Source organism: Podarcis gaigeae (genome assembly GCF_964106915.1).
Source record: "Podarcis gaigeae genome assembly, chromosome: 1".
Taxonomy (NCBI): Eukaryota; Metazoa; Chordata; class Lepidosauria; order Squamata; family Lacertidae; genus Podarcis; species Podarcis gaigeae.
In genome coordinates, this window is record NC_139678.1 from 29,551,849 (window position 1) to 29,576,064 (window position 24,216).

Genomic DNA, 24,216 nt, shown 5'->3' on the forward strand with positions numbered 1-24,216 from the left:
GTCTGAGGCTGAACTGGAATTGCCAGAGCCGCTGTTTACTGTTGGTCATGGTTCTCCCAAATGTTCTCCTAAGAAAGAACCAGCCAGCAAGGAGGATCTGCACCTGATACGTAAATCTGAAAGAGTCACAAAGGGACTGCCACCCAAGAGGTACTCTCAGGAGTTTGCTAACACAGCTGTTGCATGTATAGCTGTGGCTAGCAGCTCAAACCAGAGGCAGTATGCTTGTGAAAACCCATTGCTGGAAACTACCGGACAGAAGAGTTCCTCTTCTGCTTGGATCCTGCTTGCATCTGGCTTGGCATCTGGCTGGCCACTGTGAGAACAGGATGCTGGACTAGGGGAGGGCCACTGGCCGGATCCAGCAGGTGCTTGTTAAGTGCTTATGACTACAACCAATAATTCAAATAATTGTGGTTAGTAGGATTAGATTATTTCATATCCGGCACGTATGGCCTTTTAGAAATTGGGTTAACAGGATGAACTAAAAAATAAGGCACCTAGGAAGCTGCCTTACACTAGGTCTGGTCATTGGCTCATTGAGCTCAGTACTGTCAACACTGACTGGCAGTGATTCTGCAGTATTTCAGAAGCGAGTCTCTTGCAGGCCTTCCTGGAAATGCTGGTTATAGAGCAAATGCTCTCGACCACTGAGGGATGGTCCATCCATGAAAGAAAGAAAGAAAGGGAAGGCTAGTACTAAGTGTTCCCCTCCAGTGAAAAGGTGTTGTCTGTATATTGAGTCGCAATTCTAGTGCCTGTAAATTTCACTCAGGTAGTCACTGTGGGGAGCATTCAGAATACAGTGGTTCCTCGGTTTATGAACAGCCCTGTTTATGAACTATTCGGTTTACGAACTCCGCAAAACCGGAAGTAGGGTTCCAGTTTGCGAACTTTACCTCGGTCTAAGAACGGAAGCCAACTGGCGGAAGGGCATTAGTGGCGGGAGGCCTCATTAGGGAAAGCGTGCCTCAGTTTAAGAACGGTTTCGGTTTAAGAACGGACTTCTGGAATGAATTAAGTTCCTAAACCGAGGTACCACTGTACTATTTTATACCATATTCTCACCCATAATTCAGAGTGCTTGCATTGACCTATAAAGTGCTAGATCTGACATTTTGAAGGCATTTGATTTATCCTACCAATGTTCCAATTTAATGCTATTTTGTGGCCGTTTCCTTTGATCTTTTCTCACCCTTTTTGTTTCTAATAATGCTTTGATTTTATTGATTTTATTTCTTGAATGGATTTGTACATGTTGTTGTGAACTGCCTCTGGATATAAGGCAGAGAGATGGGGAATAAATAAATACAGAAATCAGTCTTGAATATATTGCAGACTTGCATATTTTATCTTCCCCAACCATTTTGTTTTCAATGGCAGAAACTTTGTTCAAACACTGAATGAAGCTATTGTCATAAAATAACATGTGTGTGTGTGTGCACGTAAGACATAGAAAAATAGGTAACAGTATGCAAGCAGTTGAGGTATACAGAACATCTCTGTTATTGCTTATACTTCTGATTAGTTAATGGTAGGCAGACCTCAACCTTTTCTAGCCTCAGACAAGACTAAACAATGAAGAATATTTTCTCTTGCCTTTCATTCTTATGTGATGCTTGTCTGTCCTGTGTCCTTTGTGGTGCACTACTTCCAAGTTTCTCTCTCTTCCTTTTACGTGCGGTTACGTGTTTTCATTTAGTCAGGAAATGCTGCACCAGGAAGTAAGACTAAATTCTTACATTGTTTTTAAGACACATTCACACAAGAGTGACATCATCAGGAAGTTGGAGTGAATATAACAGAGAGACAAATGTGCTGTGCCTGCAACTAGGGGAAAGGGGGGTTATTCTGACTGAAACCTCTTTATCTGCAAAACAGACCATCCAAGTGTCCCCTATTTTCCAGGTACAGTCCTGGATTTACAGAAGGCATCCCAGTTTCTGATTTGATCCTAGAATTAGGATGTCCCTACTTTCAGCAGAGAAATGCTGGAGGGTATGGAGTTATGCAACCCCCAAGCCAAGGAGATAACTAACTATACAACCTTTATTAGACATCTGAAGGAAAGGGAAGTTTTTTTAAAAACAGTTAATGTTTTATTATTATTTTACATATGTTGGAAGCCACCCAGAGTGGCTGGGACAACCCAGTCTGATGGGTGGGGTATAAATTAACAACAAGAACCACACTATTATTATTATTATTATTATTATTATTATTTAGAACATCCCTATTTTCATCAGAGAAATGTTGGAGGGTATTAAGCAATTAGAAAATAAATTTAAAATCATGCAATGTAATTGGCTACAAATCCACCAGTCTTGCACTTTGCTCACCTGCAGACCATTCAGCAAGACTCTCTAGAGAGCATATTCTCTATGAATCTTTAGTCTCACAGAGGTGTAGAATTCATATTATTGCCTACCATCCCGATCTCTAAGCAGTGCAAGATTCCAGGGGTTTCAGGCCCATTTACCCAGGGTTTATACTTTGAGTAGCTGTCTACCAGCTCCACTTGGTACGCAGGCCAAGACTCTACCTGCCCGCGGACTGTCTCGCCAGAGCTACCTTTGAAGGTGACCCGGAAACTACAACTAATCCAGAATGTGGCAGCTAGACTGGTGACTGGGAGTGGCCACTGAGCCCACATAACACCGGTCCTGAAAGACATATTTTTTTTTTTAAACATTTTTTTTATTGCTTTTTTTAAAAGTACAGAAATACAGAAAAAAGAATAAAGAGTGGTTATAAGAAAGAGAGATATAAATAACAAATTTCCATATTCTTTTTCCATCTAACCTATAGGACTTCCCCACATCCTCCGAACCCTGCGTTCTCTGTCTTATAAAGCATCAGCAATTTGTTAACTTATTTCAAAACTTATTGTAACTTCCATTTTATCATGTTCCCTATTTTCAATTTTACTGTCGCTCAATTCTTATATGTTTTATATTAAACACAATAAAGTTATTTCATTATTTTACCTCTGAATTCTTGTGTCTTAATTTTCATTCCAATAACTTACATTTGCTGAAGCTAGAATTTCCTGAAAGGTGCATTTTTTTTTTTTAACATTCATACAACTTATAGTGTTTTTTCAAATAGTCCTTAAACTTTTCCCAATCCTCCTCAGTTGTTTCTTCTCCCGTGTCTCGGACTCTGCCAGTCATTTCAGCCAGTTCCATATAGTCCATCAACTGCGATTGCCATTCCTCCAGCGTGGGTAAATCTTGTGTCTTCCAGTATTTTGCAATCAGGATCCTTGCTGCTGTGGTAGCATACATAAAAAAGGTTCTGTCCTTCTTAAGCACTCTCTGGTCCACCATGCCCAGAAGGAAGGCCTCTGGTTTTTTAGGTAAGGTGGTCCTGAAAGACATAAATTGGCTAGCATTGCTTGGATCCGGGACTGGATTAAATTAGAAAATACAGATTTGTTAGATATTGAAGGACATAACAGATTTGGATGGCATGCGTATTTGTGGCATGATAAAGAGAAAGTGCATAGAAGATTTTACAATCATATAATCAGGAGATCACTTCTAAAGGTCTGGGAAAGATAAAGATTTATTAGATTAGTTGTCACCAACAGAAGCAACATCAATTAAAAAAATAAATAGGAAAGAAAAATGGCTTACATATATGGCTTAATAGAAATAGAAGGGAAATTAAAACTGAAAGATTTTGAAGAGATTCGAGAACATGTCAATGACTGGTTGCAGTATTTTCGAGTAAATTAGGTATTTAAAGAAGATAAAAAGAAATGATTCAGTTATACTCTGTCTAGATTTCAAAGAGAAATTGTAGGTGACAATACCAAAATATTGAAGATGTATAATTTATTGCTAGAATGGGAAACCAAATATGAAGAGGTCAAATGTGTTATGATTAAATGGGCACAAGATTTAGGACATAATATACAAATGGAAGATTGGGGAAAACTATGGAAAGTGGATTTAAAATTTACTGATTGTATAAGTCTGAAAGAGAATTATATGAAAATGATTTGTCGATGGTATATGACACCTGTTAAACTTGCAAAAATGTATAAAACCAAGTTCCAATAAGTGCTGGAAGTGTAAAGATAAAGAACGTACGTTTTATCATATGTGGTGGAATTGTAAAGTAATCATAAACTATTGGGAAATGATATATAATGAATTCAAGAAGATGTATAAAATAACTTTTGTTAAAAAATCAGAAGCTTTTTTGTTAGCCATTATAGGACAAGAATTGCCAAAAGAGCAGAAGTTATTCATGTATGCTATAATGGCGGCTAGGATTCTATTAGCTCAAAAATGGAAAGATTACAAGATTCCAAAGAAAGAAGAATGGCAAGTCAAATTTATGGAATATGCAGAAATGGCGAAACTTCCGGGAAGACTCAAAGACAATGATAATGAAGACTTTAAAAAAGACTGGGAACCATTCATGTTGTATCTACAGAAATATTGTAGAGAAATGGACTCACTAGCAGGGTTTGAGTAAACACTTAAAATTAAGGAAACAAGTGTAAAGGTTAAGAAAAAAGAATATGGAAATTAATCAAGTGTAAGATGTAATTTGGAAAAAAAGGTATAAAAATGATAAGAATGTAAGAGCATTTAGCTAAAAGATCATAAAAATAAGATAAAAATTAAGCAGAAGTAGCAAATATTTAAAGAACCAGAAGGGGAAGTTGAGGGAAGTCCTGGGATTGGGGTGGGGTGGTTTCAGTTTCTTTTATTTTTTCTCTTTTATATGATAAATGTGTTGTATATTAAATTGTAAAATCTAATAAAATTCTATAAAAAAGAAATACTGGTGTGCATTTTAATCTGTTTCAGTATTATAACTTTTTATTTTTAAAAAAGTATTGTATTTTTTTCTTGATTTTATTATTCTTTCTTTTCGTAAACTGCTTTGAGGCTTGTTTGTTTGTTTACAATCAAGCAGTGTATAAATGTTCTGTCGCCCGAGGTGGCCGCTTCACTCTGCCTCATGAGTGGGCAGCAGGCCTTCTCCTCTGTAATAATGCAACCACACATACAGTTCCTAATAACATGTATAAGTGTGGAGTAACCCATCTCACCCGCAGACTGTTCGCTTGTTCAAAAAGCTTTGAGAAGAAGAAGCAGCAGCTTCTTTTAAAAAAACCAAAAGTTTCCAGCTCCCCTTTGCCAAATCGCCTGTCCGGGATCCATCCCGAAGAGCATGAAACAGAAAAGCCATTTCAGGTGGCAGCATCGTCTTGGCAACCGCAATCTCAGCCAAGAGAGGTGAAATTTTGTTGTTGTTTAGTCGTTTAGTTGTGTCTGACTCTTTGTGACCCCATGGACCAGAGCACGCCAGGCACTTCTGTCTTCCACTGCCTCCCACAGTTTGGTCAAACTCATGTTCGTAGCTTTGAGAACACTGTCCAACCATCTCATCCTCTGTTGTCCCCTTCTCCTTGTGCCCTCCATCTTTCCCAACATCAGGGTCTTTTCCAGGGAGTCTTCTCTTCTCATGAGGTGGGCCAAAGTATTGGAGCCTCAGCTTCAGGATCTGTCCTTCCAGTGAGCACTCAGGGCTGATTTCCTTCAGAATGGAGAGGTTTGATCTTCTTGCAGTCCATGGGACTCTCAAGAGTCTCCTCCAGCACCATAATTCAAAAGCATCAATTCTTTGGCGATCAGCCTTCTTGATGGTCCAGCTCTCACTTCCATACATCACTACTGGGAAAACCATAGCTTTAACTATGCGGACAAGGTGATGTCTCTGCTTTTTAAGACGCTGTCTAGGTTTGTCGAGGTGAAATTAGCTTATTTCAAAAATAAATATTCCAGTAGGAAAGAGCTCAATGGCCAAACGGGCTTTAAATTCAATGCATCGTTCTGTGGCAACGCCATACCGAATCGCACCCCTAAGGTCGGCTCGAACCGCCGCAGACAACCACCTCAGCGGCCTTTTTTTAGCTCCGCCTCGCCGGCACAAGCCAGACCAGCCTCTGCTCCTCCTTCACGGGGCGATTCGTGCTAGTCCCGCCCCCTCGCCGCTACGATTGGACCGTCCATCCGCTTAACCCCGCCCCGATACCGACACCGCCTTCTTCGGGATTGGCCCTCTCGTATCTCGGGGCGCCGAGCCGCGGAGCTTAGGCATCTGGGTCCTCGCCGCCCGGCTTGGCATTCGAGGGCGTTTCCACTCTGCGCACCACCCCACCCCACCGTGTCAGTGTAGTAATACGCTCCGACCCCGCCCCGCCGTGACGTTCCCGCCTGTCATTGGCGGGCGCTTCCGGCTGCGTTTCCGGTGCGATATTACCAAGGTAGGGACGGGCGGTGGTTGGTTTCTCGGCTGTTGGCCGCTGACTGACTGACTGAGCCGGCAAGATGGAGCGCGGCGCCGAGAAGCTGAGCGGGGAGCCCCGCGCCAACGGCTGCAGCCTCACCGGGCACCACGGCCTGAAGAACGGCTACGTGCGAGGCTTCCCAGGAACGGAGCCCCACGGCCAGGTGAGGCGGGTCGACGGGGCTCTTATGCCGGGGCGCGCCCAGCTGCCGCCGCCGAGCGGCCCCTCCCCAGAGCGGAACCCAGGCCGCGGCCTGCTCGGTCCCGGCACGCGTCCTCTTGGGCCGGAGTCTCGCCTCAGGGCGAGGTTCTTGGGCTGGGCCGCGCTTGCCTCTGGCGTCCCCCGCAGTGGAGAAAAAGGGAGAAGGATGGCCTGGAGCGACACAGAGGCTCCTTCGGCTGCCTCTTCCCGCCTGCCCTGCCTTCCTTGGCGTGGCTGAGAGGAACGCTCGAGGCTGGCAGAGTCAGGCGACTCCCCGCTCCAGGAAGGGACGGAGCGAAGCAAAAGTGCCTTTTCCTTTTCCTTTCCCTTCCTCTTCTTTTCCTCGAGGGGACGGGGAGCTGGCGTCCTTCTCTTCCCTTCCTTTCCTTTCCTTTCCTTTCCTTCCTACCTTCCTTCCTTCCTTCCCTCCCTTTCCTGGCTTTGGAAGCCCAGGATGATTTCCGCAGGGACACGCACACTTCGTGTCTCGAAATTAACTCCTCTGGTTTCAGTAGCCGAATTTCCTCTTCGCATTCAAGAAGGAAGGAGTACAGCGCCGGCCTTACTGGCTGCTTTCGTTGAAGTTTCCAGGCTAAGACAGCTGCTTACTCTCTTCCGAGGCTGGAAGGCGAGTTTCCTTCACCCCCATTCCAATGCATCCTGATTAATAAAAGGATGGCACGAGGGCAGGCCTGTCACCACCACCCCCACAAAATGGTCTTTTTGCCCGAGCTTCATATTCAGATCAAGGGGGAAGCCCAGGACAGGAGTGGAAGTGGCAGGAATTAGGAGCAGAAGGGTAAATTGTGGTCCCCAGTTGTTTGGTGGGGGGTAGGGATGAGACTCCCGTATCTAGACTTCTATAAGCCACGGGGCCAGGTAAGAAGGGGATCTGCCACCTATTTGATCCTCCTTATTTAACTGCATTCACAGCAGCCTGAAGCTGTTTCTTCTATAGTTTAGGGGGGGGGGGTTCACAGGGGTGCAACCCTCTGAATTTGGCATGCTGTGTCTGTGTGTGTGGTAAAACAAAAAAGAAACACTGAATTTCTAATTAAGGCCACATTTTGGTCCTTTATATAAAAGCCGTGAATCCTGCTCCAGTTTACTGTGTGTATAACTTATTTCTGGAACTGATGCTTGAAATTGAAGTGTGTTTAGTAGTTGTACTACTTTTTATATCTTAAGATGTTCTGGCCATTATTGACACTTAGTTTGGTTATGATTTATTGTGTTTTGCTGCTTTTCTTCTTGTAGCTTGATCATATGTAAGTTTATTTAAAAGTAAGACTTGCAGAATTTAGTAGCCTTCAAGTCTATCCTACATACACTTACTAGTGAGTAAACTTGCTGCCCTATTACTGTGTTTTGATTTGCTCTGTTTCACTTGTATGCAACGCTGACAAATGTTTACTGATTACTACTGCCGTTGTCTTCTGGTGACAATCACTTCATTGTACAAACTTTCTTTTATTCCTCAACAACCTTGTGAGGTATCTGGATGACCTTGGTAGACAACCATCATTTTCTACTGGCCATCCATGAAGTCCAGTCTCACCATAATACTGTATTAGTACCCCTGTATATGCATTTTTTGACGTGATCTAAATTTATTCATACTGAATGAATTAATATCTTGGACTTTGTATAAGTTCAGTGAACACATTGTTTTTAATATTTGATTCACTTCATGCCTTTTGACCTTTTCCATTTTGAATTTTAAGACTGTTCAACCTTTCCCTGCAAACATATATTTTTTTGTTAAAAGCCCAAATATTAAACATTTACAATAAGTGAGAAAACTATGCATTTTGGACATTCCTTATCCAGGCATTTTTATTACAGAAATGAAGAAAACTACATGTTCACATGAAGCATATGTTCTATGGCAGTTTGTACTGAGACCTGTTTTAATAGGCTAGCTAGAAACTGTGTCTCAGGTGCAGTATCTGCTTCCAGTTTATGGGAAAGTGGGTATAGGGTTGTATACAAATTTAATAAATAATAATACTAACCAAGGGTCATGCTTAAATCAGATTTTGGGTATGTAAGATCCTTCATTTAGAACCTGTGACACACAAACACACATGTGCCTATGTTTCTCACAGCATTTGAATCTAGAGAAGTTGTGAAAACTCTGGATTGGTGTCTGAATGAACTGATGGACTGGATATGGGCCAATAAACTGTATTTGAATCCTGGAAGGCGAGGCTCTTGGAGTGGGTGATTCCCCTACCTAGGAGACTGGAAAGTTATCTGTTCTGCATAGGGTTGTACTCCCTCTGAAGGAGCAGGTGCATAGCTTGGGAGCACCCGGATACATCTCCATCACTAGATGCTCAGTTGTCCTCTGTGACTAGAAGTGCCTTTACCAGTTCTGCCTGGGTTGCAAGCTATGGCCATTGTTGCACAGGGATAGCCTGATACTGCAACATGCTCTGTGTGGAAATGTTATTGAACTTTGTTCAGAAATTCCAATCAGAGCAAAATGCAGCAGCAAGACTGTTCATGGGGCCACATGGCCAACAATATGTGACACCATTTTTAAAGCATCTGTGGTGGCTGTGGTCAATCACTGAAATTATCTGCAGGAGTGTGGTTGGTTATCCCCTAAGTTGATGAAACTCATTTGACAGCAACTAGAAACCGAGTCTTTTGTTTTATTGGCCCAGTCCTGTGAACTTATCATTGAACAGATGCTTAGCAGGCACTTTGTTTTAAAATTTAAGCACCTGTTGAAAACCTTTCTGTGTCACCAACCTTGCAATGAGGAAAAGATATTTTGCTAATAGTTAGTGGGTCTCTGATTATAACTTTCTGTGTGGTTTTTCTTGTATGGTTTTATGTACGCATGTTGTAAACTACTCTGAATTTTAATGAATAGCAGTATATAAAGATTTTTGTTGATAAATAAGTAAAGCACACTTTCGCAATGGTGCAAAAAAGTTTTATATAAAACAACTGAGTAACATGTGTTCAAGTTACAAGACTTCCAACTTTTCTACAAATGAGTTCTCACCATGTTTTTCTGAAGTTCTATATAAACTTAAATGTGAATAAGTTCCACTGAACGTCGTGGAACTTCTGAGCAGCAATAGAGAGGGTCAGACCATAAAACACATTAGAAAAGAGTGGTTCTGCCAGCTACAGGGCATTCTTTGAATTTCTAATACACTGAATGTTATTACAAAGAACTGCTATGATTTTAAACATTCTACATTTCTAGCTTGAGTTATGAATTGTGTCAAAAAGCAGGAAGAGAAATCATGTCCTGCATTGTTCTTTCATCTTGCCAATCTTAGGTAAAGAGCAAACCCTCTTTAATTCTAACATTTTGAATTGCTAGCCTGAAATGTAAGGAACTGAATGCACTACCACCAGCCCGTGGTTTTTAGTTCCTGCTAGCTCCTATGAGCAGAAACAGTTGGCTTACCCAGCCGGAAACCGTTCCTTCAGAGCAACTTCCATAGCTTCCTGCATTTTCACACATTGAGAGCTTTTGGTAACCATGTACACAATTATTGTTAGAGCCTGTCTGAGTCTCATTTTGGTTGACTCCTTCACTCCCAGAAAGGAAAGAACATTTGGGGATGGGCAGTCAGCATGGCATACTTAGTGACTACTTTTGTGGATTCTTTGGTAGGACACCTCATGTCTTGTGAGTCTACCGTATGTATAGCATAACCTTCCTAGGTTTGAGACTTGGGACAGTACTTAATTGCACTGCATACTGTGTCTTAATTTATCCTCGTTTCTGTTCAATGCGTAGCAGAATAGTGCAGGCTTGGTGCCAGCCCTGTCAGTCCCCTCTTAAATCAGTTACTTTGTATATCTAGGGTAGTCAATCTATATTTGCTTCAATAGAGAGAGTTTCCCCTTGCTATATAGCAGCCACATTCATAGTGGCCATGTCTGCTCACTGGGAATTTGCATTTAAGTTGTCAGTTGGAGCAAGAAAGGGGAAATCCCTTAAGATAACACATGTCTGGGTACCAGGGGAATACAGCATTGGGATCACTGAATAGCTGGGATTATGTAACCTCATTCAGGGTGTTGAATGGCTCCCTACTAAAAAAAGAGAAAAAGGTAAGTTCATGACCAGCTACTGACCTGTATCTGGCTTTCTTTTTTTGATAAACCTCTTTTGGAGGAAGATTTCCAAGTTGCTGTATCCCAAGAGTTCAGAATAAATAACTGGAATAAAGCGTTTTGACACCATCTTCGAATAATTAGAGAAATAAATTATCAGTCTATTTATTGCAACCTCTCATCCCTGAGTTACATATACCGGTAGTTCTCATGTCTGCAAGTTTATAATCAACACAAGGAATTGTACTTTGCTGTTCATTTTAAAGGAGCACATGTCTAATTGCACTGTTTATATAGTTTCTAGACTCGGTTCATAGTGCAGATTCTTAGCTTTATAGCCTTAACTGGTTTGGAACCTATGCAGTTTAGCTCATATCTCCTTTTATGAGCCCTTTATCCTTCTTGCTCTGTGAGTTGTGCCTCTGTCTCAATGTGACTTTGTCACTCAAAGCAAGCACTGCTTTAGCAATGAGCAGAGCTTATACAGTCAAGTTGCAGCTTATGCACATTTAACATACAGAATTTCAACTTTATGCACTTGTCTGTAAAAAGGTGAGCATCCAACAGGAAAGTCAACAAACCCATTGCACCATTGCACTCACCTTGGGGGGGGGAGTGTTTGGAGGTGCGGGGTGAATGCAGCAGCCTTGGAGAGAGTGTAGAGGTGCAGCTGGAGGGTGTGTGCGGCCTTGGAGATTAAAAAGCACGGCCATGAAATGCAAGCCAGGTCCCTCCACTGGTGTGCAACATTGGAGACAATGATTGGTTCCAACACTGCAAGAAAAAGTGGCTGCGTTGAGCTGCTTGAGAGGATGGCATGTCGGTCTCCAGTGTGGCGTGGAAATATAGCTGCAATGAATCCAGCATCTGTGCCATCAAGGTTCAAGAGAGAAACCTGTTAGGCTGTGACAGCAGGTGTTGCAAGGCTTTAGTGAAGACTGCAGAGACATTATACTTATGGCTGGAAGACATGAACTGTAAACATGTGCCTGTCATGTTGAGACAAAAGACTCTCAACCTGTATGTAGGCACTCTTCAAACCTTCTGCTATGGATCGGCAGCCTGGGAAGGAATTCAAAGCCAGCCATGGTTGGTGTGACAGTTTTAGGCACCACTTCAACCTCAAAAACGTGGACATAATTGGTGGAGCTGCTTCTGCAGACAAAGAGGCAGCAAAAGCCTACCCTGAGCAATTAAAGAAGCTGATAGACGAAAAGGGATATTTTCCTGAGCAAGTTTCTGATGCTGACAAGATGGGCCTCTTTTGGGTTAGGGGGGAATGCCTGACCAGACTTACATCTCCAAAACAGGAAAACAAATCCCTGGCTTCAAAGCAGCTAAAGATGGTGTGGCAATACAGTTGAGCATTTAATAAATCAGGTTTGCTGTACAGGTCAGAAAACCCCCAAAGTCCTAAAAGGCAAGAACAAAAATAACCTTCCTGTGTTCAAGTAAAGAGACTTAGATGACTGCAGGAGCATTTTTGGATTGGTTTCACAAGTGCTTCATTCCCATGGTGAAGTTCTACCTTGAAGAGAAACAACTGGACTTTAAACTGTTACTGATTTTGGACAGTGCTCCTAGCCACCCCGGGGCAACCCACTTTGTCCTTAACAGTGTTGAAATTGTCTTTCTCTCCCCCAATATGACCTCCATTATCCAACCTCTCGACTGAGTTGTGTTCCGCAGATTCAAGGCAACTTAAACAAGGCTAGTTGCATTATTTACATTGAGTGATCAGTGAATGTATGCTGGTGAAACTTATGAAAATAATGTCGAAATGGCTTTGAGTGTTTTCCAACAATCAACAACAAAGTGGAACATATTGTCCAGATATTCTGGCGAGTGGGGGTTGATTGCTTTGTTGGCGTCAAGGAAGTAGTTGAATAATTGAGGGTCTTGGACAAACATTGACTAATGAAGAGCATCCTGTTCTCACAGTGGCCAAACAGTTGCCTGTGGGAAACCAGCAAGCAGGATTCGAACACAGGAACACTTCTCTTGTGGTTTCCAGCAGCTGGTATTCAGAAGCCTCTGACTGGAGGTAGAGCATAGTCACCATGGCTAGTAGCTATTGATAGCCCTGCCCTCCATGAGTTTGTCTAATTCTCTTTTAAAGCCGTCTAAGCTGGTGGCCATTACCACTTCTGTGGGAGCAAGTTCCGTAATTTAACTGTGTGCTTTTATAAGTTTAAATCCGCTTGAATTCGCTCAAGTCTTCCAAACAGAAAAGCACCTAAATGATTTGATTGCTGACTTTGATCCCTTTCTGGAACGAAGCCTCAAAATCACACATGGTGCTACAGACACTTTCAGTCTTTATCAAGAAATGTTTGAGCAGCTCAAGAGATAACAGTGACAGTTGCTAATCACCATGTTTCTCACGAAAAAGAACGCAGCAGCAAAGGAGCCCATGCAATCTACTTCTGAAGCTAAATCAGAGCCAACCACTTCACATGCAACTCGCCATCATACACCCAAGTCTCTCCCATCACTTCATGGGACAACATCAAGCACTGAAGAGGAAGGCTAAGTACCGTAGCTGGTAAGTGCTGCACCAAGATTTTTATGGGGCATTTCTCAGTTTTAAAGGGTTGTTCGACTATTTTGGATTTATGTGTTACCCCTGAAATGTAATGCACACATAATATGTAAGTCAGCAATACTGCCATTATCCCAAGGAGAAGGCCTTAGAGGAAACTACCACAGATACATTGGGGTCAGAACTGAGGAAAATATTTCAACTGTGTGTATTGTTGACACTGGCTGGTGGTAGCTCTTCAGGTTTTTAGGCAGGAGTCCATCCTAGCTCTTCCTGTATATGCTGGGGGTTGAACTTCAGACCGTTTGCATGTAAAGTATGTGTTCTTCCACAGGGTTATGGCCCTTCCCTTTTCTTTTTCCATAAAGATCATAAAGCATTTTTTGTTCCACAGAAAGCTTGGCTGCTGACTTCTGAGAATGTTTTAATACTGCCAGTTTCTCCAGTTTATTTTATTATGACTGTTTTTTAAAGATGAATAGCATAATATCATATGCTATCTTCAGCTTCAAGGTGGCAAGAGACACAAAATTTTAAATAATATTTTATAATGAATATTATTTATATTATTTAAAATTTTGTGTCACTTGTCCCCTTGCAGCTGAAGACAGGGACACAAAATTTTAAATAATATTTTAAGAGAAAATCTTGGATGTGGCCAAAGCTTGACAAAGACTCAGAAGTGAGAGGAAGGCTGTGGTCTGCACAACCCCCTGGTCACTTTTTCTGTGATGGTATTCTTTTTTGCTTACTTGTTCCCCGTTTCCATGTCTTTACTTCTCTCCGTACTATCATCCTTCAGATTCTTTGAGAATCTTTAACTTGGTTATATTACGAAGCTGCAGCCTTCTGCTGGTTGAAAGATTGGATTTTACTGGAAAACACTGATGTCCTAGATCTGGAAGGGTTTGACAATGCTTTTGGGTGGCATGCATATTTGTGGTATGACAAGGTTAAAGTGCACAAATTGTTTAAAAACCGCATTGTCAGGAGAGCAATTTTAATAGTCTGGACAAAATATAAAGACTTATTGGAGAGTAAGACTCCGAGGTGGCTCTCACCGGTGGAGGCCAAGGCACGTAAGAGACCTAATATGGAAGCCAATTGGCCTAAATATGGGGAAATTATTGAAAAGATTGGAGACAATTGGAGGTTGCAGAGCTTGGAAAAACTAAAAAACAAGGTGCGAGATTGGTTGCATTATGCACAAATTCAAGAGGTCTTTAAAGTAGATAAGAAGGTTGGATTCCAGGTGGAAAAATCGAAACTAGAGACAGAATTGTTAGAACCAAAAAGTAAACTACTTTCGAGAATGTATAATCTGCTGCTTAAATGGAATACCCAGGATGAGACAGTCAAATCCGCCATGATAAAGTGGGCGCAGGATTTGGGGCATAACATTATGTTTGAAGACTGGGAAAGGTTATGGAACACCGGAATGAAATTTACGGCATGTAGTGCCTTGAAGGAAAACATTATGAAAATGATATACCGGTGGTACATGACCCCAGTCAAGCTTGCTAAGATATATCACCTGTCTGATAATAAATGCTGGAAATGTAAAGAGGCGGAAGGGACATTCTTTCACCTTTGGTGGACCTGCCCGAAAGTGAAGGCCTTCTGGGAAATGATTCATAATGAACTAAAAAAGGTACTGAGATTTACCTTACCTAAGAAACCAGAGGCCTTCCTTCTGGGCATGGTGGACCGGAGAGTGTTTAAGAAGGACAGAACTTTTTTTATGTATGCCACTACAGCAGCAAGGATTTTGATTGCAAAATATTGGAAGACACAAGATTTACCCACACTGGAGGAATGGCACACGCAGTTGGTGGACTATATGGAACTGGCCGAAATGACTGGCAGAATCCGAGACTTGGGAGAAGAAACATTCGAGGAGGATTGGAGAAAATTTAAAGACTATTTGGAAAAACATTATAAGTTGTATGAATGTTAAAAAACGCACCTTTTAGGAAATTCTAGCTTCAGTAATGTTAAATTAAAGAAATGGAAATTAAGGTACAAGAAGTCAGAGATAGAATAATGAAACAACTTTATTGTGTTAAAATGAAAATGTACATGATTTGGGGTATAATACATTTGAAATTGGGTAACATGATAAAAAGGAAGATACAATAAGTATTGAAATAAGTTAACAAATTGCAGACGTTATGTATCACAGAGAATGCAGGGTTGGGAGGACGTGGGGAAGTCCAACAGATTTGGAAAAAAGAGTAAGAAAAATTTGTAACTTTTCTTTTTTACTTTTATAACACGTTCTTTATTCTTTTTTCTGTATTTTATAAAACTAATAAAAAATATTATTAAAAAAAAGAGAATCTTTAACTTGAGATAGTTTAATTTTAACAGTATTATCCTCTGCTTTTTTCGCCCTATAGGACGCACTTTTCCCCCTCCAAAAATGAAGGGGAAATCTGTGTGCGTCCTATGGGGTGAATGCAGGCTTTCGCTGAAGCTTGGAGAGCAAGGGGGGTCGGTGCAAACCGACCCCTCTCGCTCACCAGGCTTCAGGAAGCTATCAGGAAGCCTGAGGAGCCTGCGGGAGTTCCCGCAGGGCTCCCTAGGCTGCGGATAGCAGCCTGTGCACAGAGCACGGGGTGCGCTGAAGCAGAGCGCCCTGCGCTTCAGGCAGAAATCCGCAGCCTAGGGAGCCCTGCGGGAGTTCCCCCAGCTTCTCCCCAGCGCCAGCCCCACAAGCTCAGGGGACAGCGGGGAGGCGGAGCGCCACCATCCCGCTGTTCCCCGACCTGCTTTGGATTCCCTGACCTGGTTTTGGGGTTTTCCCCCCAAAAAAACTAGGTGTGTCCTTATGGGACGAAAAATACGGTATGTGGTGCTGCTCTTGCTTTCAGGCCGAGGGAGCTGGCGTTTTCGGGTCAAGTGGCCAGCATGACTAAACCACTTCTGGCACAGTTAAACACCGTGATGGAAGCCAGAGCACACGAAAACAGCATTTACCTTCTCTCGATCTAAGCTAGAAACCAAATTGTTGGAAAGTAAAAGAATTTTTTTGTCAAAAACGTATAATTTATTATTACAATGGCACACAAAAGACGAAGTAAAAGAGGTAATGATAAAATGGGTGAAAGATTTTGGGTGTAATCCTCAATTTGATTCATGGTCAAAATTATGGAATGAAGGAATTAAATTCATGGCAAGTATGGCATTGAAAGAAGATATAATGAAAATTATTTATAGATGGTATTTAACTCCAACCAAACTAGCTAGAATGTATAAAATGAGAGAATTGTTGGAAATGTAATATTAAAGGAGACTTCTATCATATATGGTAGACTTGTGATAAAGTTAAATTATTTTGGGGAAAGATGTTTAGGTATACTTTTTTTAAAAAAAACAACAACAAAGCTGAAGCATTCTTGTTGGGTTTGATTGGAGAGGAAATATCTAAAGTTGACCAGAGATTGTTTATGTATGCCACTACGGCAACTAGAACTTTGTTAGTACAAAAGTGGAAACAGCAAGAATTACTGATGGTGGAAGAATGGCAGACGAAGATGATGGACTATGTAGAACTAGCAAAGCTGACAGGGAAAATCTGAAACCAGAGTGACCAAGTGTTTCAGAGAGATTGGAACAAATTTATTCAGTATATAGACAGTTACTGTAAACATGTAAAGACACAGGCAGGACGGAAATAAACCATGCAGTGTATATTATAATAAATTTTCTATTTTCTTCATCAAGTTTATGATAAGATAAAACAAATGTAGAATTGTGATGATATAAATGTGTGAAATTAATATGTGTTTTATAAAAACCAGACAATGGAATGGAGGGAAGTCGAGTAGCTTGGTGGAGCTAAAAATGTATAAATGGAGATAAGATGTTATAATATTGTTAAAAATAAAAAAATCAATAAAATATTTTTTTAAAAAATGGTGTTTACCTTCCCGCCAGAGCGGTACCTATTTTTCTACTTGCACTGGCATGCTTTCAAACTGCTAGGTTGGCAGGAGCTGGGACAGAGCAATGAGAGCTCACTGTTGCTCGGTCCCTACTTCTGCCAACCTAGCAGTTCGAAAGCACATCAAAGTGCAAGTAGATAAACAGGTACCGCTCCGGGGGAAGGTAAACGGCGGTTCCGTGTGCTGCTCTGGTTCGCCAGAAGCAGCTTAATCATTCTGGCCACATGACCCGGAAGCTGTATGCCAGCTCCCTCAGCCAATAAAGCGAGATGAGCACCGCAACCCCAGAGTTGGCCACAACTGAACCTAATGGTCAGGGGGTCCCTTTACCTTTACCTATCCTAGCAAGTTACAGGGTTAAGGCGATTAGCAGATTATTTCACAGCTCCATTGAATGCTGTAGTTCAGGGATCTCCAACAGGTAGGTCGCAATCAACTGGTAGATCGCAGGGTGCCTGTGATAGATCGCGGGACCGTCCCCCCACCCAAAAAATAGGGGAAAAAAAAGCTCAACAACTATGACTTCCCAAAAAAAGCTCTGCCAGTTTTTTTTTTATAGTGGGAGTAGATCTCAGTCTCTTGAAAGCTGGACATGCCTGCTATAGTCTGAACTAAATGAAGATGTGAAATATATCTCTGGCTACTTTTGGTGGTTCAGGCAGCAGTCGATACCTCCTGCTTCCTTTTCCACTTCAGTACTTAATATGGCTGGGTGATATTTGCTTTTCAACATTGTGATCCAAACATCCAAACATTGTGATGTAGTGATACATCATGATGTTGAAAAGTGGAGGGAGGTACAGTGCCGAGACCGATGCAGTTTGTTCCTCCCTCTGCTTGCCAGGCACTGTAGGTGGAGAAGGGCCTCGGGAGCGATGGCAGTTTCACTCATGATACAGTGGTGCCTCGGGTTAAGAACTTAATTCGTTCTGGAAGGTCCGTTCTTAACCTGAAACTGTTCTTAACCTGAGGTACCACTTTAGCTAATGAGGCCGCCTGCTGCCACTACGCCACCACCGCACGATTTCTGTTCTCATCCTGAAGCAAAGTTCTTAACCTGAGGTACTATTTCTGGGTTAGCAGAGTCTGTAACCTGAAGTGTCTATAACCTGAAGCGTCTGTAACCTGAGGTACCACAGTATACCGCTGGGTGAAGTTGCCATTGCACTCTGGCCCTCAAACCAGTTCTGGCCTATGTATCAATGCATCGCCCAGGCCCTAGTGCCTAACCAATTCTGAAAACAGTTGCAACCATAAGACTTCAAATATGGATTACCTTAATTTATGCCTGGGCTGTAAGCTTTATTTATGGCACCATTATTATTTAGAGGACTGGCTACGGAAAGGACAGTACACCCAGGTCCTGCTGTCCAAACACTCATTATACAAAAATTCACTTATCCAAACACAAGGAATTGGTACCAAAATCTCGCTATACACACTGCAGATTCAGGTATCCAAACAGCCCAACGGATTTAAAAACACTTAGGTCAGAGTCTACTAGGTAGCCTACCTGGTGTTTTACATCAATCTCTAATCTTGAGGAGTAACAATATCCAGGGGCCAAATGTTCTGGGAGGTTGCATTACATCAATACCTAAAAATTGTCAGTCATGCAGATGAGAAGGTGCTGCATGGCAGGAATTCTACAAACCCATTCAGGTGTTGTGCATTCATCATTCAGGAGCTGGGTACCCTGTACAAACCCTGGGGAGCTGTAGAAAAAGCTCTGGTTAAAGAAAATATTGTTTTGTTTTTTAAATTGATACAATATTTATAGTGTTTGAGAGCAACACAGGCCAAGATTGCAGTCAAGATAGGTAGTCCAAAATGTGATTGTTGTAGGTTGGCAGGGGTTTTCATGGGGCTTCAGAGAAGGCTGTAGAGAGCAAGAGCTGGTTGTGTACACTGGTAAAGTTTAATCTGAAACTTTTAAGGAATTGACTAGTCCTGCCTTGCTAACAGCTCTCTTTTCCTTGTAGCTCCCGCATATCGCTCAGAATGGAGGCTTGTATAAAAGACCTTTCAATGAAGCTTTTGAGGAAACACCAATGCTGGTTGCTGTACTGACTTATGTAGGCTATGGTGTCCTCACCCTTTTCGGGTATCTTCGAGACTTTCTGAGGCATTGGAAAATCGAGCACTGTCATAATGCAACAGAAAGAGAAGAACAAAAGGTAAATGCTTGCTGTTACCTTTGCTTCAGAGACAAGGTGGGGTTGAACAAGTTTGTGGTGAAGGAGATGTAGCTAGTCTTTTGTAACTATGTGTTTGGCTTAGACTGCATTTGGAGATAGGGCCAAGCCATAGTTTGTGCTAATTGTAATTAAGCTGAAATCCTGGCTGTGTCCCAGAATATCAGCCAAATCATGCTTTGTGAGGGTTTTCTATTCCTCTTTCCTTAATACTGCCCATGGTATTCTAAGCTAGCCTGCATTGGTGAACTATCAGCATAATGTTGCCCCATGAGCTGCTCTCTTACTATTGGCAAGCAGCTGAAGTGGAGCAGGGAGACGAATACTTTCTTCCGTGGGCTGATCTCAGCACAGCTGAAAATAAAGTGGGTTCTTGTGCGCAATTCCCTTGCCCTTTTGCAAGGTTGTCTAAGATACCTCTCTTTTTTCCTCTTTCCCACTATTTCCAGGGTTAATCAATCTTACTGCTGATGATTTCATTAGTTATTTTAATGTAAATGGCAAATAGCTGCAAGGCACGTAGGTACCCCAAATGTTACCAAAGTATGACACTTGAGGCGAAGATACTTACAAATCTCTCTCACACCTTGCAAGTAAGCATTAAATAGCATTATGTACGTGGTTGACTGTTCCCCTTTCCTATTCAAGCCCTCTTATTTAAAAGCTATTGATTATTATTTTTTAACAAAGAAAGGCAAATCTCTAGGCACCCACTCAGTCATAGCTTAAACCTTCTTAGAAAACATTTTTCAGTCTAGCATCGCACAGCATTAAGACCTGTGTGACGTTCCTCTTTCCAGGTTTACTCTTACAGTGCACAAATTACACCACCTCTTCCTTTGGTAGGTCGTTCCATGCTCCCTTTCAAGCCCAATATCTTTTTCAACATAGGTCTCTTTCACAAAAGTGGGAGAAATGTAGCAACATTTTTATTTTGAATTGTTTTGCATCTATATTGCTCCCCAGCTAAGGGACTGCACATAAAAGTTTTCTCAAAAACGTAAGGTGCTTGTTTTTAAAAACAAAACAAAACAAAACTAAGGGGCCTGCAACCAAAAATGTGTAGTGGTTTTCAGACGTTATAGAACAAATTGTTTTTCAGAGAACTTGCTTTCAATTATTAGAACCAGAAGCAGCAATTTTGCTCTATTTCAAAAAATATATTTGTATCCACATAACTGAAAATTGTTTTTAGCCTAATAGTATAGTGCTTCTAAACATTTTTAAAAGCGAGTTTAAACTTTTAACAACTACTTCCTTACTGAGTCTGGCGGGCTTTCGTCATGTTGAACCTGAAGTACAGTGGTGTGGTGCATTGGTGCTGGTGGAAGATTGATTTATATTCCACCAGTGGAACTTGGTATGGTACGGGTTTTGGCTAACAGGGATGCAGCCCTTGAATTGTCACTTCCAGGCACATCATCTAGAGCAGGCATCTGCAAACTCGGCCCTCCAGCTGTTTTGGGACTACAGCTCCCATCATTCCTGACCACTGGTCCTGTTAGCTAGGGATGATGGGAGTTGTAGTCCCAAAACAGCTGGAGGGCTGAGTTTGGGGATGCCTGATCTATAGTGTTCCCTTCAATTTGAATTTATGTCAGAATACCACAGTTAGGTAGGGACGCAGGTGGCGCTGTGGGTTAAAGCCTCAGCGCCTAGGACTTGCCGATCAAAAGGTCGGCGGTTCGAATCCCTGCGGCGGGGTGCGCTCCCGCTGCTCGGTCCCAGCGCCTGCCAACCTAGCAGTTCGAAAGCACCCCCGGGTGCAAGTAGATAAATAGGGACCGCTTACCAGCGGGAAGGTAAACGGCGTTTCCGTGTGCAGCTCTGGCTCACCAGAGCAGCGATGTCACGCTGGCCACGTGACCCGGAAGTGTCTCCGGACAGCGCTGGCCCCTGGCCTCTTGAGTGAGATGGGCGCACAACCCCAGAGTCTGGCAAGACTGGCCCGTACGGGCAGGGGTACCTTTACCTTTACCTTACCACAGTTAGGTACTGGCAGCATTTGTTGTCTCAGGGGCAGTGTGTGTGGTATGGTTAAACGGTGGTTGGGGAGGATGTTTCCTGATTATTGATACCAAAATGTTCAGGCAGCCTGGTCTAGTTTCCACTGCCTCAAAGTATGCTCAGAAGTGGCTTCTCTTACTGATTGCCAAAGGCAGCAGGTGGAGTTGAGAGTGCATATTTCATGCCTTTATTAGCTTTCTTCATGTCCCAATCAGCGGGCATGTAGTTATCTGCACATCTTAGATTCTTATTGGGAGACTTAATTGAAGAGGTTTAAATATGATTGGGACAAAATATAATTAGGTTTAGCTTGCATGTGCAGAGGAGTTTATATAACAAGTAACCACAGGGGGGGGGAGGGGTTGATATTAATATTGGGTGTGTGAAATTTGTTGTATAAAATGATGTTTTGATTATGTAAAATTAGAAAATGGAAAAATAAAATATTATAAAAGGCTGAGAGGTGTATGGGTTGTCTTAGGGATTTGTTTTTGTTTTTGCAGAGTAGGACACAACAGATAGGAGATCATTCAACAGTAAATGGTGCCTTGAATAATACAGCACGTATTATGAGCTTCTTGTTACCAAAGGTTATTAAACGATTCTTATTGTGATATTGTCTGCCTGGATATGTTAGGGAGAGGCAGACTAAGGGCTTATGTTGTGAAAATGCCTGTGAGACGTGTTTTGTTGCTGGTGAAATGTTATCATCCTCCATGCTCTGTAGTCTGGCAGACTTCAAGGGCGGAATGTGCCAAACCACAGTTGGTGCAAACTGACTTTGCAAGACAGCTTCCAACTTTGATTTCGAACCTTGGTTTGTTGCCCTTTTCTCAAACATCTTACAATGTATGGATTGGCTCTGCTTCTGAATGTTACAGTGTCTTGGTAATATGAGGGATTTACTTGAAATTTTAGTGTAGTGGGCAGAAGGTTTGGGCATATCCAGACAGTTGTGGGAAATCGTCCAAAGATGCTCTAAGTTACTGTCTGTCATTTACCTCTGCTCTTAAGTTTACTAATTTTATATCTCGGGTAGACCTTGGAACAAGACTTCGTAGATACAGGGGTTTAATTTCATTGCACTGGTGTACTCTCTAAAACAGTGAGGTCTGCATTTTCAGAATGAGCTTCAGTGACTTAAAGGTTTTCTGGCTACTAAATGTAAAATAAAGTGGTTGAGTTGAAAGAATGCAGCTTGCTAGCAGATTACTCAGGTGACTCATACAGCAGATTTCTTCAGAAATGTTCTGCTTCCCTGAATTCTGCTTAATTGCTCTTACTGAGAAATAACTACTACTAGGGATGTGGTTTGGTTTTCCTCATATTTCTGCCAAAGGAAAGAAGTTAGCATATCATCAAAACCAGGACAGCCTTGCATTTCTAAAAGCCTCACTTAAGGGGTATGGAGGCCTTTTGGGTTGGAGATGTTAGTTTCTGTTCTTATCACTATGCAGCTGCTTGGAGTCACAGGACTCTGTTTACATTCCAGGGATTCCAGGCTATTGGAAGTCTCATGGGAGAGGAGACGGGATGTGACGTTAGTGGTTTCCTGTTTCCTTTGTTCTGTTGCTCTCTGCTTTCATAGATAGAGGATGTATTTTCTGTCTGCGTAGCTTAGAAATAAAACTCTTTGCAATGTAGCCATAAATCTTATCATTTCCGCATGCTGCTAGAAACTCTGCTTAATGGAATGTGCCTGAGGCCTCATCAAAGGCTCAGGTCGTTAATTATTCGTCAGAGGTGATTCCGAAGGCTCAGCCGGAGGAAAATGAGACTTTATCAGCTTGGCCGAGCGGAAATGCTGATATTTGTGGTCATGGGCCCAGACGAACAGCAGAAGAACGGAATGCAGGTTATCTTCTCTGCATATCAAGAAGATTGATGAGAAGTATGTGCTCTTGCCCCAGGAAGCCTGCCAGTCCGTGGTTAAGAGTGGACTTTGAACTTCTAGCCAAAGCACTTACCGGCAACGGCAGAAGAAAGCAAAGGCCTCACGTGTGCTTTTGGAATGCAGCTGGTAAATAGACACAGCTTGCTTTAAATGACACAGATGGCTAATGCCAGAATAATGGAGGCCCTTCGAAATGCCATGGCAGTTCCAAAGCTCCAAAAATTTTTTATCAAAACGGTGCAGTATGCAGAGGCTCTGCTAAGAAAAGAGGGTCTGTTTAATGTAATATCTGATGCCCCCCCAGCTCCAATGACCGAAGAATGGGAGGCTAAGGATTCCAAAGCAAGGGGAACTCTGATGCTTATTTTGTCCCCTGAAGAGCTATGTCTTTTGCGTGACAAGGCCTCAGCCAGAGAGATGTGGGACAGTCTCCAAGAGTCACATTGAAGAACAGAGGCGGGAGCTTCTTTGTTCTTTTATGCCAGGTTGCATGATATAGCACTTGTTGATGGAGCAGACGTACGTGCTCACCTCATGGAAATGCAGAATCTAAGGCATGAGTTGCAACAGTATGGAATCACCTTTCCAGAGGCTGTGTATTCCTTCATGATTCTACATTCTTTGGGTTCAAGTTGGGAAGCGATTGCCAGCCAGCTTGCTGTTTTGCCAACTGCTCAGCTAACAGTAGCACATGTTACTGCTGTGGTGTTAAATGAAGTGCATTGGCGTAATGCTAGCTGCATCACCAAGGGGGAATCCTCACAGACGTCATCCCAGAATGCAGTGGAACCACTAGATGGCGCCAAAGCTTTGAAGGCAGTGAAATGCTACTCGTGTGGACGTTTAGGCCACGTGAAGAGGGAATGTAAATATCCCAAGGCCAAGGCAACAGAGCAGCACAGTGAAAGCTCAATGCGTGGAAAAGGCAAAGGTCAGAAGTGCAGGACAACACAACACAAGGCAATGGTCTCACGCTTCACTCCAAAGGTCCAGAAGATGTCTAGATGTAGCTTCATCGTCGACCCGGG

General features: G+C 42.3%; 1 protein-coding gene across 3 annotated transcripts in view; it reads left to right on the plus strand.

The window, feature by feature from the left end:
* The first annotated feature begins 886 nt into the window (after positions 1–886).
* The window catches only part of SPTLC2 (serine palmitoyltransferase long chain base subunit 2), a 73,502-nt gene continuing 50,172 nt past the window's right edge, over positions 887–24,216 (plus strand). Inside the window, exons 1-2 of one of the 3 annotated variants that reach the window (XM_083734912.1) lie at positions 887–1,035; positions 19,075–19,269. In XM_083734912.1, the coding sequence (XP_083591038.1) occupies positions 19,144–19,269 (126 nt within the window). In that variant the 5' untranslated portion in view covers positions 887–1,035; positions 19,075–19,143. Of the gene's footprint in view, positions 1,036–6,023; positions 6,477–13,128; positions 13,149–19,074; positions 19,270–24,216 lie in introns of those variants that run through there. The other 2 variants (XM_083734911.1, XM_083734913.1) reach the window with 2 other exon arrangements.